General features: G+C 51.1%; 1 protein-coding gene across 3 annotated transcripts in view; it reads right to left on the bottom strand.

Moving 5' to 3' along the window:
* The window catches only part of LOC134345432 (serine/threonine-protein kinase Nek9), a 38256-nt gene that overhangs the window by 4704 nt on the left and 16811 nt on the right, over positions 1 to 16741 (bottom strand). For all 3 annotated transcript variants that reach the window (XM_063046097.1, XM_063046078.1, XM_063046087.1), the window contains exons 9-20: positions 16424 to 16474; positions 15934 to 16126; positions 15285 to 15429; positions 14537 to 14737; positions 10072 to 10118; positions 5144 to 5305; positions 4586 to 4694; positions 3194 to 3355; positions 2784 to 2954; positions 2279 to 2338; positions 1569 to 1729; positions 1132 to 1302 (exon numbers count right to left, since the gene is read on the bottom strand). In XM_063046097.1, the coding sequence (XP_062902167.1) occupies positions 1132 to 1302; positions 1569 to 1729; positions 2279 to 2338; positions 2784 to 2954; positions 3194 to 3355; positions 4586 to 4694; positions 5144 to 5305; positions 10072 to 10118; positions 14537 to 14737; positions 15285 to 15429; positions 15934 to 16126; positions 16424 to 16474 (1633 nt within the window). The remainder of the gene's footprint in view (positions 1 to 1131; positions 1303 to 1568; positions 1730 to 2278; positions 2339 to 2783; positions 2955 to 3193; positions 3356 to 4585; positions 4695 to 5143; positions 5306 to 10071; positions 10119 to 14536; positions 14738 to 15284; positions 15430 to 15933; positions 16127 to 16423; positions 16475 to 16741) is intronic.

The raw sequence follows: 16741 nt of genomic DNA on the forward strand, positions 1-16741 counted from the left end.
GCTCAACCTCTCCTCATAAGACGTGCTCTGTAAACCAGGCAGCATCCTGAATAGACTGGAAATGTTTTCCCTGGGGTGAAGGAAGCTGAGGTGTCAGGCAAAGAGTGTCTAAATCTAGAGTGATGTCCCTCTTCCTTCCCTTTCTCCCATAGTCTCCTCTCCTCTCCTTTCACATACCTTCTTCTCCAGCTCTTTACCTTTTTCACCTATCACCTCCCAGCTTCTTACTTCATCCACCCTCCCTGCCCCAGCTGGCTTCACCTATCGCCTTCTAGCTTGTCCTTCTTCCACTCACCCCAACCGTCTTATTCTGGCTTCTTCCCTCTTACTTTCCAGTCCTGAAGAAGGGTCTCAGCCCGAAAGGTCGACATTTTTCCTTTTCCACAGATGCTGCCTGACCTGCTAAGTTCCTCCAGCACTTAGTGTGTTTTGCTCTAAACCAAGAGGCACAGGTTTAAGATGAAAGGGGAAAGATCTAAAGGGAAACTAAGGGTCAAGTTTTTCCACACAGAGGGTGATGGAGGGAGATGAAACTACAGTTTGGACTTGGCACTTGGACACATACATGGACACAAAAGGTTAGAGGGATCTGGTCCAAATGCCGGCAAATGGAACTGACTTACATGGGTAATGGCCTGGATGAGTTGGCTGAAGGGCCTTTTTCTATGCTGTGTGATTCTATGACCGAGGTGTACGCGGGGTGTGCAGAAACTGTTTTGTACAGGTTGACGCACAGCATGAACACACAGGTAGACAACCACATGGAAGCACACTGGGCAGGCTCAGCCGCAGATGTGTACGCACACACCTGTGGACGGATACACACACAACACACCCTATGGATACCTGGACACATACATGCACACACCCCATGGATACGTGGACACACACAAACACACACCCACCCCACCTTTGGTCCCTCGACATACACACCGGGCACACATGGACACACTGAGCAACACTCACCAGGACAGAGTGAGGGAAACATGAGATCTGATACACAGAGCAAGAGACAGTGGACACACATGCAGAACACTGAGAGACATTGTTCAAAGAGAGAGAGACACATACCAAGAGGTGCTCCGGAGTGGGAGAGGGGAGACAGGAGAGGGGAGAGGGACACACACACACCGAGAGATGCTGGGTTGAAGAGTAAACATCTGTCTCTAGCAGCTGACCCTCCTTGTCCTTCATCGCCCTCAGCTGCCCATAAGGAAGGGTGTCCGCCTCTGATCTGGATGGCTGCCTAGGTGCTTCAGCTGGGCTCTCTGGAATTGGGATGAACTCGGCATTCTCCAGTTCCTGCAGAATGATAGGGCGCAGGCGTTAAACCAACTTCTCAACTCGAATACACCCAGGTGTGCACCCACACACCTATGTCCCAGACATGCACACCACAGACACATATGCCCAGAGAGGAAGGTCAGTCTATGTGGAGAGGGAGTGTGGGGCAGTCATTCTGGGGGAAACGGAGAGTCAATCTTCTCCAGATGAGCTATCCACCCCCACCCCACACCCACTCCCATGCATGTGTGGACCCCCCCCCCCGCCCCCAGGCTCCACCCTACCTGTAGTAGCCACTGGGGGCAGGAGGTGTCGGTCAGCTGGCTGGAGGTGGTGAGCCGGTTGAAGAGGCCGACGCCTCGTCTGTCCTCAGCCGTTCGTTTCATCCGGTTTTGCCGCTCACACTCAGAGACGGTGTCATCCTCTGGCAGAGAGCCCTGTGTAACTGGGCACACCACAGGGTCAGCCCAGGGAAGGGAAAGCGAGTGAGTGAGGGAGGGTCTCAGGGGAAGGGTGAGTGAGGGAGGGTCTCAGGGGCAGGGCAAGGGAGGGAGGGATGAGAGAGGTATCCAGGGTGAAGGGAAGGATCAGGAAACCAGTTACAACCTCCTAAAGCCCCATCCACTGATCTTAAGGGAAGAGCCACTGGACACTGACCACCCTCACCCCAAACCCTGGACAGTGAATACATACACACACAGTACACACATGACAATTACACCCATTCACTGATTGTAGTTCACTCCCCTACATATATTACACCCAGTATCTCACACACACACAGTATTAAACACAATGTTATACACAACATATCTTGTTCTTCTCCGTGATCACACATTTTAAGTTAAGTGCCACTAACACACATTCACCCTATCACGTGACGGTGCACACTGACTGTAGCACACACAGTACGACACTCGTTCCACATGACAGGTCAGTCGCACACCAACACTGACAGTGCCTGCTGGGTTCAGCGATGCCATGCGGTACTCACCAGCTCCAATGGAGAGCCCACTGCTGTTGGAGCGAATGGTTTTGGACACAAACACGATTTCTGGAATGGCAAGACCAGGGAGTGGGTTTCTGGAGACTGTTCCATGCATCATGCCCACCCTGCAGAGTACCGGGTGCCCTTGAGACGGGAGACGGGATCTCACCCACACCCGCAGACCTCACTGGGACTGCTAGCGGTACAGGTGAACCATACTCTGCACATCCTGAGCACTAACTGGCAGGAATACAGGCACCCATCTGTCAGTGCCACCAATCCAGACCAGACAGCAGGGAAAGACTCCATCCTACACTGGGAATGTAGACTACCTGGGGGGTGGTACTGAGGGAGCATCCCACTGTGGGGGGGGGGTGGTACTGAGGAAGGGTCACATTGCGGTAGGGAGCAGTACTGAGGGAGTATCACATGGTGGGAGGGGCAGGAGCCTTGGACTGTTGGGGGCGGGGCGACCAGGGGGAGACGGTATCGGCCAGCTGCAGGCACTCACCAGCTATGAGGATGGTATGCCAGCCCCTACAGGACAAGTCTGATACGTTGTGCAGTGAACCGAAGATGGGCCGCGGCCATGAGGTGCAGATCTCTGAGCCGAACCCTTTTTCGTTGACTGTCATTCCAAGCCGACCATTCCCTCCGTTACCCCAGGCGAAGATCTGGTTATCTGCCAAACATTCAGAGCCGTCAGCACTGACACAACACTGGGGGCGGGGGGAGTGCGATGGAGGCAGCCCGAAGATCGGGGCACAGACGCCAGACGGGATCATGGATTGGAGCACAGAAACCTCATGCATGATGTTGTGTATGCAGGCACACACTTGTGATGCTGTGTGTGGGTGTGTGAGATGTGTGCGTGCACGTGCATATGTAGGAGTAGGCTAAATCCGACTTTCCCTAACGTACCATCAGTGGATGCGATGGTGAACCCGTCTCCACACGACACTCTGGTCACCTGCTTCCCTCCAAGGGCCCCCACCAGAACGTTGATGCCATCTCGTTTCCTGTAGTCTCCTACACCCAGCTGCCCGTACTTGTTACAGCCGAACGTCAACAGGCGCCCTCGTTCTATGTAACAGACACAGACACATTAAATCACCCCTTGTCCCACCCCGATCCTGGACCCAGGGGTAATGTTGACTGTGCCCTTCCCCAGCCCTGATTCAAGGATGATGTTAACTGTGTGCCCCAACTGACCCCTGAACCACTGGGTAACGTTGATCCTGTCCCACCCCAGTTTCCTAACGATTTCTTCCATGGGTCGGTTGGCGTAGGAGGCCATGCGTGGGTGTAGTGCTGAAAACAGCCGTCCGGTTAGGCAGTGTCTATGGAGACAGAATGAGGTACGGTGATGGGCGAGGAAGAAACCTTCGTCACAATTCTAAGCAATGATCCGTTCTGACTTTGATGCCAAATTAAAATAACATTCCCCCACCCAGGTTAGTTCATGTGCTTAAGAGCCTTTTAATTCTCTATCCTATCAGCCTCATCCACTATCCTTAGCAGCACAATCCAGCCACCCATTACTCTCTGTGTGAAATACTTGCTTCATAAACCCCATTTGAACTCTCCCCCACACCTAAAGCTGTGTCCACTAGTGTTTGACATTTCCACCCTGGAGAAGACTAGCTGTCTGCTCTACCAGTACCTCTCATAATTTTATACAAGTTAGTTCTCCCCCAAGTCTCTGCTGCTCCACAGAAAGCAACCCAAGTTCATCTAACCTCTCCTGATAAGCTCATGCCCTCTAATCCAAGCAGCATCCTGGTGAAGCTCTTCTGCACCCTCTCCAAAGCCTTTACATCCTTCTTATAGAGGGGTGACCGGAACCGGACACAATACTGCAAATATGGTCGTACTAAAACTTTATACAGCTGCAAGGACCTCCTGAATTTTATTTCCAGGATCAACAGATGTTGCCTGATCCACTCAGTGCTTCTAACATATTCAGTTTTTATTTCTGCTGTTCGGGTCATAGAGCACTACAACAAAGAAACAGACCCTTCAACCCATTTAGTCTGTGCTGGCCTAATCTGATTAGTCCCACTGACCCAAACCCAAACCATAGTCCTCCATATCTCTCATCCATGTACTTATCCAAGTAACTCTTAAATGTTACAATCGAATCCTCATCCATCACTTCCACACTCGCACTCTCTGAGTGAAGAAGTTTCCCCTCACGTTCCCCTTGTTTGTCACTATTCCCATTGGACTGAGGGATACACGGACCTCCATGTGGTTTTACATGGATCTCCTTGTGATCTGATCATTTCACCCATCGTTCTCCCACTTGCTCACCGTCAATGGCTGCGGTGTGGGTCTTGCCTGCAGCGATGGTCTTCACCCTGTAGATGGCCAGCTGCTTGGATAAGGTCAGTGTTGTCATGTAGGGCACCTCCTGGTCAGGCTGTAGAGTGAACAATGCAGCTGAGTAGTTGGGTCACCACTGCTGGCTCTGACCTGCTCACTAACCCCCTCCCCTGGGGTCACCACTGCACCTCCAACCTGCTCGCTGTCCCTACCTTCCGGGACGCAGAGCGCATGGCAGAGATATCCCACCCGTCACTTGAAAACCCAGCCCTTGCCGTGGGCTTATACTAGAAGGCACAGGGGAAAAGGGAGGTTTCCCACCATGACCTCCTCTTCATTATCACCCATATCACCCCCCGCAGTGTAAACAGCCGAAATTACAATGTCAGCACGTGTCGGGGAGGGGTGATGCGTCAAGGGTAGGGTGACAGGGAAGGTGGTATTTCGGGGTGGAAGGAGGTATCAGGGAAACGGAGGGGAAGGTGCATGTATCAGGGAGGGGTTATAGCGGAGGGGTGATATGGGCTGGGCTGAGCCCACCCTCACCTTGCTGTGCTGGGTCCTGAGACCTCTCATGTAGTGGTTGAGGCCGAGCTTGTTGTACTCGTTGTTGCCACAGGCCAGCACCTTCCCACTCTGGGTGACGAAGAAAGTGCCATCAGACCCACACTGCACCGACACCACACTCAGGCTCACTGGCACGTCCACCTATGGCAGAAGAACATCATTAACCAGAACATCATTAAAGGCCTCACCTTTGTCCCCCTTCGCCCACACCTCAGCGAGTTCCGTGTTCGCCATGATGCGGAACTCTTCTTCCGCCGTCTCCGTCTCCGAGCCTACTTCTTCGGCAAGGACTCTTCCACCCCCACCAATGACCCCTTCTCCCGTCTTCAACCCTCCTCTTCTTCATGGACACCCCGCTCTGGTCTTCTGCCTGCTCTGGATCTCTTTATCGCTAACTGCCGACGGGACATCAACCGTCTCGACTTTGCCGCATCTTGTTCCCATTCCAACCTCACTCCTTCCGAATGCTCTGCTCTCCACTCCCTCCGCACTAATCCTAACCTTACTATTAAACCCGCTGATAAGGGAGGGTGCTGTTGTAGTCTGGCAGACTGACCTCTACCTTGCCAAGGCACAGCGACAACTCGCGGATACCTCCTCTTATTTATCCCTCGATCGTGACCCCACTAAGGAGCACCAGGCCATTGTCTCCCACACCATCACCGACTTTATCCGCTCAGGGGATCTCCCATCCACTGCTACCAACCTTATAGTTCCCACACCTCGCACTTCCCGTTTCTACCTCCTACCCAAGATCCACAAACCTGCCTGTCCTGGCAGACCTACTGTCTCAGTTTGCTCCTGCCCCACTGAACTCGTTTCTGCATACCTCGAAACGGTTCTATCCCCCCTTGTTCAATCCCTTCCTACCTATGTCCGTGACACTTCTCCCGCTCTTAAACTTTTCAATGATTTTAAGTTCCCTGGCCCCCACTGCTTTATTTTCACCATGTATGTCCAGTCCCTATATACTTCCATCCCCCATCAGGAAGGTCTCAAAGCTCTCCGCTTCTTTTTGGATTCCAGACCTAATCAGTTCCCCTCTACCACCACTCTGCTCCGTCTAGCGGAATTAGTCCTTACTCTCAATAATTTCTCCTTTGGCTCCTCCCACCTCCTCCAAACTAAAGGTGTAGCTATGGGCACCCGTATGGGTCCTAGCTATGCCTGCCTTTTTGTTGGCTTTGTGGAACAACCTATGTTCCATACCTATTGTGGTATCTGTCCCCCACTTTTCCTTTGCTACATCGACGACTGCATTGGCGCTGCTTCCTGCACGCATGCTGAGCTCGTTGACTTTATTAACTTTGCCTCCAACTTTCACCCTGCCCTCAAATTTACCTGGTCCATTTCCGACACCTCCCTCCCCTTTCTAGATCTTTCTGTCTCTGTCTCTGGAGACAGCTTATCCACTGATGTCTACTATAAGACTACTGACTCTCACAGCTCTCTGGACTATTCCACTTCTCACCCTGTCTCCTGCAAAAATGCCATCCCCTTCTCGTAATTCCTCCGTCTCCGCCGCATCTGCTCTCAGGATGAGACTTTTCATTCCAGGACGAGGGTGATGTCCTCCTTTTTTAAAGAAAGGGGCTTCCCTTCTTCCACCATCAACTCTGCTCTCAAATGCATCTCCCCCATTACCACATTTGCTCTCACTCCATCCTCCTGCCACCCCACTAGGAATAGGGTTCCCCTGGTCCTCACCTACCACCCCACCAGCCTCCGGGTCCAACATATTATTCTCCGTAACTTCCGCCACCTCCAACGGGATCCCACCACTAAGCACATCTTTCCCTCCCCGCCCCCCCGCTTTCCGCAGGGATCGCTCCCTACGCGACTCCCTTGTCCATTTGTCTCCCCCCCATCCCTCCCCACTGATCTCCCTCCTGACACTTATCCTTGTAAGCGGAACAAGTGCTACACATGCCCTTACACTTCCTCCCTTACCACCATTCAGGGCCCCAGACAGTCCTTCCAGGTGAGGCGACACTTCACCTGTGAGTCGGCTGGGGTGATATACTGCGTCCGGTGCTCCCGATGTGGCCTTCTATATATTGGTGAGACCCGACGCAGATTGGGAGACCGCTTTGCTGAACACCTACGCTCTGTCAGAGAAAGCAGGATCTCCCAGTGACCACACATTTTAATTCCACATCCCATTCCCATTCTGACATGTCTATCCACTGCCTCCTCTACTGTAAAGATGAAGCCACACTCAGGTTGGAGGAACAACACCTTATATTCCGTCTGGGTAGCCTCCAACCTGATGAACATTGACTTCTCTAACTTCCGCTAATGCCCCCCCTCCCCCTCATACCCCATCCGTTATTTATTTTTATACATACATTCTTTCTCTCACTCTCCTTTTTCTCCCTCTGTCCCTCTGACTATACCCCTTGCCCATCCTCTGGGTTCCCCCCCCCCACTTGTCTTTCTCCCTGGGCCTACTGTCCCATGATCCTCTCATATCCCCTTTGCCAATCATCTGTCCAGCTCTTGGCTCCATCCCTCCCCCGCCTGTCTTCTCCTATCATTTTGGTTCCCCCCCTCCCCCTCCCACTTTCAAATCTCTTACGAACTCTTCCTTCAGTTAGTCCTGACGAAGGGTCTCGGCCTGAAACGTCGACTGTACCTCTTCCTAGAGATGCTGCCTGGCCTGCTGCGTTCACCAGCAACTTTGATGTGTGTTGTTTCATTAACCAGTTACACTGGCTGTGGTAACCACAGTCTCTGTTAACCAATTACACTGATACGCACATCCCCTGTTAATCAGTCATATGTACAGTGATAACCACGAGCCCAGGTGTTAACCAGTGAATGAGTGCTGGGACAAGCTGCACACAGGGGTGCAACACACCCAGTGACACTGCCGGGAGTGCTGGCCATTTGGTCAGAGACTGGTTCTCTTACAGAGCAGAGTCACCAGTGCCCGTCCCATCAGTATGGCCCCAGACATTCAAGACAACTCCCAGCAGGGAAAGCACACCTCTCACTCACACCCCTGTGCTCCCTCCCCCTCCCTTTCCCCTAAGTCCCATCCCTCCTACCTGCACTCCTTCCGGTGCTCTTGGCCCCAACCCATCAGTCTCTGGACCGTTTCCCTCTCACTACTGACCTCCTCCTACACTATCATAGCCACTGCCTCCTGCCCTGACCCTGGTGTCTCCTCCCAGAGACTGTACTGTAGGGTGGGGGTGGGGTAATATCCTGCCCTTTCACACCTGCTCCTCCTGTTCATTCACTAACCCTCCCTGAATCACTGGAACACATTGAATCCTGATACTGTACATCTCTGTTAGTCTGCTTCACCTTTCTGGATATCAACAGCCCACGTAAAGATCAGAGAGACCGCCTCTCCTCCAACTCTCACACCTCACCCCCGCACAGCATCAGCTACAGGGGCTCCCGGTTACCTCTTCCCTTACCCTAGATCCAGAACCAGACTGCATACATCTATCCCATCCCTCCCACATCTTTGGAACCCCTGCCCAGCCCCACACAGTCCCTCCCAAATCGATGGATCCCAGCTTCTACCCACCATCACACAGTCCCACCCAAATCAATGGATCCCACCCCCTACCCACCCCCACATAGTCCCTCCCAAATCAATGGATCCCACCCCCTCCCTGATCAATGGATCCCACCCCTACCCATCCCCACACAGTCCCTCCCAATTTGACAGATCCCAGCTCCTACCCACCATCACACAGTCCCACCCAAATCAATTGATCCCACCCCCACCCCGATCAATGGATTCCGCCCCCTACCCACCCCCACATTGTCCCTCCCAAATCAATGGATTCCGCTCCCACACAGTCCCGCCCCCATCAATGGATCTCACCCCCAGTCCCTCCCCGATCAATGGATCCCACCCCCACACAGTCCCTCCCAATTGACGGATCCCAGCTCCTACCCACCATCACATAGTCCCACCCAAATCAGTTGATCCCACCCCCACCCACCCCTACACAGTCCCTCCCAAATCAATGGATTCCACCCCCACACAGTCCCACCTAAATCAATTGATCCCACTCCCACGCAGTCCCTCCCAAATTAATGGATCCCACACCCACACCCACACTGTCCCTCCCAAATCAACGGATCTCACCCCCACCCACCCCCTCGCTGAGCAACGGATCCCACTCCCAGACCCCCAGCCCCTCCCCAATCAACGGATCTCACCCCCCCCTCAGACTCCCAGACCCACACAGCCCCTCCCCGATCAACAGATTTCACCTCCAGGCCTCCCAGGCCCACACCTCTCCCACATCTCCCTAAGCCTCCCTTATCCTCACATCCACCACCCTCACACAACCCTCCTGTGAGTTGATGGGTTAGTTGGTTACTATAAATTCTCCTGTGACTGAGCAAGGGTCAATTCACGGGTTGTTGGGCAGTGTGGCTCAAAGGACTGGAAGGGCCTATTCCACACTGCCTCTCAGTAAATAAAAAAAAAACTTCCCAAACCTTCCACAATCAACCTCCACCCTGACCCACCCCCGCCAGATCAACCAATCCTACTACAAATATTCCCCCACTCCCATACCAATCCTCCCACATCTTCACCCCCAATACAACCCCTCCCATATCTTCATCCCGATACAGCTCCTCCCACATCTATCAATTCCACCCAAAACCCTCCCTCATCCTCTCACCCTCACTGCTCCCTGAACCTCACAAATCTCCCCAAACCTCCCACATCCTCGTCAACTTACCGCACACAATTCCTCCCCAATCAACCAGTCACATCCCAAATCCTCCCCAAAATTCCTACCACACCCCCTCCGACATTTGCCCCCACCTCCGGAGGTGGAATTTGCCATTTGAATGTGTACAGTGCGGTATAGAGAGTACACAGAGTTTATGTTTAAACAACTGGGAACATGGGGTCTAAGTGCACTCACCCTTTCTGGGTACGGGTAATCCTCCTCTGAATCCAGCCCGAGGCGCCCTGTAATCAACAACGGGCACTGAGTTCCAGCAAAATTGGGGCACAGCCACCCAGCAAAATCCACAGGACACAGCATCCACCACAATTCTCAATCACCACCTTTTCAGTGCCCCCCCCCAGCCTCCAAACCGAAACCTTCCAATCCCAGTCTTAACTTTTCCCAGCCCTCAACACCAGAGAATAGCAGTACAGTAGACTATTCGGCCCCTCAGACCTAGCCCACCACTCAGTCTGATCAGGTCTGGTCTATATTGGGCTCTTCTATGCCTATTCCCCAGAACTCTCAATTTCTTCACCACTCAAATACTTGTCTACCTCCATCTTAAAAATATTCAATGATCTGGCCTCAGGAGGCAGAGAATTCCAGAGATTTTCTGGTTAGACCACACTTCGAATTTTGTGTTCACTTCTGGTTGCATCATTAAAGGAAGGATGTGGAAGTCTTAGACAGGATTCAGAGACTTACCAGGATGCTGCCTGGATTAGAAGAGCATGTCATATGAGGATAGGTTGAGCGAGTTGGGGCTTTTCTCTTTGTAGTGAAGGAGTATGAGAAGTGACTTGACAAGATGGTAAAAGGTATAGATTAAAAGGATAGCCAGAAACATTTTCCCAGGATGGAAATAGCTAATGCGAAGGGGTATTGGAGAAAGATATAGGTCCCCTATCACGTCCCGTCAAATGAAAGTTGTTTTTTTTTACACAGAGAGTAGTGGGTACATGGAAAGCGAGGCCGGGGTGGTAGTAGAGGCAGATATATTATGGACATTTAAGTAAGTCAATTGAAGATAGGCACATGGATGAAAGAAAAATGGAGGGCTACGTGTAAGGGAAGAATTAGACTGATCTTAAAGTAGGTTACAAAGTTGACACTACACTGTGTGCCATAGGGTCTGTAGTGTTGTGTTCTATGATTCACGAATAACGAAGAAATACACAAGTGCTTTACAACACCAGTGCTCAGGCTTCAATTCCGCCACTGTCTGTAAGGAGGCTGTACGTTTTTCCCATGGCTGCAGGTTCTCGGTTTCCTCCCACATTCCAAAGACGTACAGGTTACAGCCAGTAAGTTGTGGGCATGCTATGTTGGTGCCGGAAGAGTGGTGACACTTGTGGGCTGCCCCTGGCACATCTTTAGGACTGTGTAGGTTGTTTGCATAAACAATTGTATGTTTCAATGTACGTGCAACAAATAAAGCTAATTTAATCTACCTCAGTTTAAATGACCCACTCATTATTTTGTCCCCTTGTTGGTGACTCTTCACAGTGAAAACAACCCAACATCGGCCCTATCAGGCTCCTTTAAGATCACATACACCTGAATAAGGTCACCCCATATTCCTCTAATCTCCAGGGAATACAGTCCTAGACTGTCCTGTCTCTCTTGATAGGACAATCCTCTCATGCAGGAATTAGTGACTCCCCTTTGGACCATATCCCGCGTTAGGTAAAGGGAGCCAGAACCGCACACATTATTCCAGGTGAGTCCCTGTACACCCTGCACAACCTTGCTGGCCTTAAACCCCAACCCCTTCACAATGCACAATCAATATGCTACCTGCCTTCTCATTGGATCCAGAGTCACAGAGTTGGGAAGCATAGAAACAGGCTCTTCAGCCCATCCCAACCATCATAAATCCACAAACATTCCCTCATTATTCCCTTCTCCTGAACCATTTATTTACAGTAGATTCTGTTTAATTGGTAATTGGTTAATCGGGGTGGCCCTTAAAGAACAAAAACTAATTGAGAAAATAGCTGGGACTCCCTTCATTTATCTCAGACACTATGCCGCTTAATTGGGATAGAAGACTGTTGCCAAACAGTTTCTAACTAGCGTCGGTCAGTGCACTTGTGTGGCTGTTAGATACTACACCATGCTAAGAATAAAGAGTTTTTAAATAGCATCAGTTGCATGTGCAAACACGAGGAATTCTGCAGATGCTGGAAATTCAAACAACACACATCAAAGTTGCTGGTGAATGCAGCAGGCCAGGCAGCATCTCTAGGAAGAGGTACAGTCGACGTTTCGGGCCAAGACCCTTCATCAGGACTAACTGAAAGAAGAGCTAGTAAGAGATTTGAAAGTGGGAGGGGGAGGGGGAGATCCAAAATGATTCGAGAAGACAGGAGGGGGAGGGATGGAGCCAAGAGCCGGACAGGTGATTAGCAAAAGGGATATGAGAGGATCATGGGACAGAAGGCCAAGGGAGAAGGAAAAGGGGGAGTGGGGGGAAAAACCCCAGCGGATGGGCGAGGGGTATAGACAGAGGGAGAAAAAGGAGAGAGAGAGAGAGAAAGAATGTGCGTATATAAATAAATAACGGATGGGGTACGAGGGGGAGTGGGGCATTAGCAGAAGTTAGAGAAGTCAATGTTCATGCCATCAGGTTGGAGGCTACCCAGACGGAATATAAGCTGTTGTTCCTTCAACCTGAGTGCGGCTTCATCTTGACAGTAGTTGCATGTGCTTGTGTTCAGAAAGCAGTGGTTTTCGTCATGGATAGTTGGTGAGAAATAAACAGTAAGACAATTCAAATCTGTTTTGCTCACTGTAGTTTCAAGCATTCAAGCCCAGAAACAACCATGAGTGAAAATGAAATAATTTCACGACTTCAACAAGTTAGGAACTATGGAGAATTTGACAGTATCGACAATCACCTTGAATGTTACAACGAAAATGAAAATTTGGAAGATGCAATGGTCAAAAGCATTGTATTGTATTGCAGACAATACAAAGATAGGAGGAGGGGCAAGTAGTGTTGAGGAAGCAGAGAGTCTGCAGAAGGACTTGGATAGATTTAGGAAAAAGCATGAGAATAATATTGAGAGGGGGAACAATAATCAGCGAGATCAATGGTGGAACAGACACAATGTCCTGAATGGCCTAATTATGTTCCTATGTATATTGCAGGCAGTCCATCATCTGCACTGATTTTGTCTATTTAGAAAATCAAAAGAACACAGCAATGTACACTGGATGAATTTCTCTGTCATTAACTATTAGGAACTAATATAGTTTTATAGTACTGTGCTAGTATTGTTAGTGTTCTATTCATTCTGTATTTCATTTAAATACATAACTTGTTATACAGTTAAATGGTAGCTCATCTTTTTTATACCTTTTTAACATTTCCATGAAACTTCGGCTAATTGGGCCAAAATGTACTGGTCCTAATGTGTCCCAGGATCCACTGTAATTTATAGTAATTTATTTCTTTGCACTGTACTGCTGCCACAAAACAACAAATTTCACCTAAGAGAGTGATGATAAATCTGATTCCAATTAATCCCACTTGCCTGCATTAAATCATAGAGTTATAAAGTCACACAGCACAGGAACAGGCCCTTTGGTGATTGTAGAAGGTTGCCCAAGGTTACAACAGGACTGAAATCAATTCAGGAAGCGGGCAAGGAATGGCCGAGGGAACTTAATTCACACAAGTGCAAAAAAGATAAACACACGAGGCTCTGCAGCTGCTAGAAATATTAAGCAACATACACAAAATGCTAGAGAAACTCAGCAAGTCAGGCAGCATCTATGGAGGGAAATGAACAGTTGATGTTTCAGGCTAAGACCCTTCATCAGAACGGGAAAGGAATGGGACAGAGTCTGACTTGCGAGTTCCACCAGCATTCTGTATCTGCTACTCAAATGCAAAGAGATGCATTTTAGAACATAGAACAATACAGCACAGGCTCTTCAGCCCACAATGTTGTGCCAACCTTTTAATCTACTCTCAGATCAAGATGATCCTATCCTCCCACATGTCCCTCCATTTCTCTCTCATCCACACCTCTTAAATGTCTGTCTAATGTATCGGCCTTGACCACTACCCCGGCAGCTCGTTCCATGCGCTATGTTAAAAAAAACTTACCTCTGACACCCCCCTCTATACCTTCCTCCAACCACCTTAAAATCATGCCCCCGCCCCATACTTTGGGCTGCTAAACCAGAGCAGTACGTATGCAGTGAATGACAGAGCCATGGGAGTGTAGTGGAAAAGAGAGACCGAGGGGTGCAGGTACATAGTTCCCAGAATGTGGCAGTATAGATGGTAGGGTAGTGAAGAAAGTGTTTGGCACACTGGCAGAGTGGCCTGTTGCCTTAGCCAGACACCCTGGACTGACCCTCCCATCTGTGGAGGGGTGCAGATGTTCCCAGTAATACTGGGTTGAATAATGATCTTGAGTTGCTTCGACTCGATTTGTTGACTGAGTTGGGTCAAGAGTTCACGTTGCTGGGTGATCTGAAGGCCACCTGCTGAGAGAGAAGTCTGAGTTGATGGATCCAGAATTAGGTATGCCCTTTGACCTCTAACCCAGGGTAGAGTGAGCTGCCCTCTGCACCCTGACCCTGCCTTCTGCAACAGGGAAGAGTAACATGCTCTCTGTACCCTGACCCCTGGGGTACTCACCATGCTCACCACAGCCCCAGGCGAAGACCTCTTTGTTCCGTGTCAGTGCCACCACGTGATTATCGCCGCAGGATACCTGCTGAACGGCATGATCGAGGGAGAACTCCACCAGCACTGGCTCCAGCACCTCCTGACCATACTGACCATCACACCCAATGCAGCCGTAGTAATCGGAACCAAAGGCATACAGGTGTCCCTCATCTATCACAGATTAGAGGGCAGATTAGAGCTCAGGGGGTGGGCACAAGGAGCATCATCCCCACAGTACTGACCATCTACACCCTCTCTCTGCACATCATCCCATCCTACACCCTCGGGCTCCCACACAGAGTGAAGCTCCCTCCAATATAGTCCCATCACCCTCCCAGGGTCAGACACAGAGTGAAGCTCCCTTTGCACTGTCCCATCACACTGTCCTGGGGTCAGAATGATGAGTTGCAGTGTGTGATGGTGCTCTATACAGCACTGCAGTCTATGATTTTGCCTGACAGTGCAGTGGTGAAAGTGTATGATGGTGCTGTACATGATGCCCTGGGCTGTGACTGTGTACAGTACTGTGACTATGTATGACAGCGTACAATCCCGCAGGTTGTGATGGAGTGGAATCCTGCAGGCTGTGGGGGTGTGGAACCCCACAGGCTGTGACAGTGTATAATCCCGTGGGCTGTGACTGTGTAGAATCAAGTGGACTGTGACTGCAGTCTATGTCCCAGCCTCTCCCCCCCACCCCCCCCCCCCACCGACTCACCGGTGATACAGACAGTGAATTCGTCACCACAGGCTGCCTGGTGGATGGCCTTTCCTTGTAGCTTCTCCACCCACTTAGGCTGGCGGTAGGAGGCTCGGTCCCCATGGCCCAGCTGACCCACCATCTTCCTGCCCCCCTGCACATTCTGCAAAGACAGAGAGAGGCTCACACCTGTTCGGGCCCCTTACTGCCTCCTGCCACCCCACAATCACACTCACCACACAACATCTAACCTCTGCACAGCAAGAAGCAAATCTCAGCCAAAGCCTCGCAGGCGTTGCAAACTTGCACCAATGCTTGGGACATAGGAATGCGCTGATCCAGAGTGAGGGACCTGTGGTCTGAGGCTTTGGCTGTTTGTGGACCAGGTCCTGGAGTGCTCACTGAAGACCCCCTCACAGCCAAGGCACCACTCCTGCACCCTGGCCTCTCTCCCAATCTACCCACTCAGGAGCAGACATGGGTCTTGGAGGTCATTCTGAGGGACAGCGTGGTCAACAACTCAATGCTGAGAAAGTACAAAGGGCAACCACGCGCTGTTGCACCACAGACATGACATTGTAGCAGCAAGACATGGACACTACTCCACAGCAATACACCAACAACACACGGCCAGCTCCCCACCCCCCCCACACCACACCCCACTCACCGCCCAGGTGTACAGCTCCTTCTCGACAGACACTACGGCGAAGTGGGTGTTGCTGGCACAGACTTGCTGGGCACTGCGGCCACTCTTGAACAGGTCTAGCTTCTGGGGGGTGGCCTTGCCCCCTCCCCAGAAATACACGTCACTGAACCGGCTGGTCACCACAGCAATGGATGGGTCGGCAGGGGCATTCAGTCTGCATGGGAACAAAGAAAAACAATATACATGGCCTCCCCTCCAATCACCTACCCTCCCTGACCTTATCCATTCCTGATCTAACCCATCCCTGAACCACCAGCTGGCTCCTCCCTCACTCCTGATCCCATCCCTCTCTGATCACTGACTCAAACCATCTAACCTTCCCTGACCCAATCACCCACAACCCCAACCCAAACCACACTGACCTCTTGATGACCCAGCCCCTTCCTGACTCCCGACTCATTCCCCCGAAGTGTCAGCACCCTTGGGTGGGGGGGGGTGAGATGTGACCCACCTTGTTTTCCGGGCAGGAGCATTGAGCTGAGTGACTCTGTCCTCCATCAGCCTGGAACAGAATCAGATATAATAAACCGTCTCATGGTAGCAATGCTGGATCAGGGTGAGGGAAAGGGGAAGGGAAGGGAGGAGGTGAGGGGAGGGGGGAGAAAGAGAAAGGGTAAATGAAGCAGGAGGGTGAGAGAAAGGAAGGGGATAAGATTAAAGAGTGGGGCTGTGGTGGTAGGTGGGAGAGGCATGATGAGAGGTGGGGAGTAGGCACAGAGTCAGCACACAGTTTCTGTAGGAGGGGTAGTAGGGAAGGAGAGGATGAGGA

This window comes from Mobula hypostoma, chromosome 1, assembly GCF_963921235.1.
Source record: "Mobula hypostoma chromosome 1, sMobHyp1.1, whole genome shotgun sequence".
Classification (NCBI taxonomy): Eukaryota; Metazoa; Chordata; class Chondrichthyes; order Myliobatiformes; family Myliobatidae; genus Mobula; species Mobula hypostoma.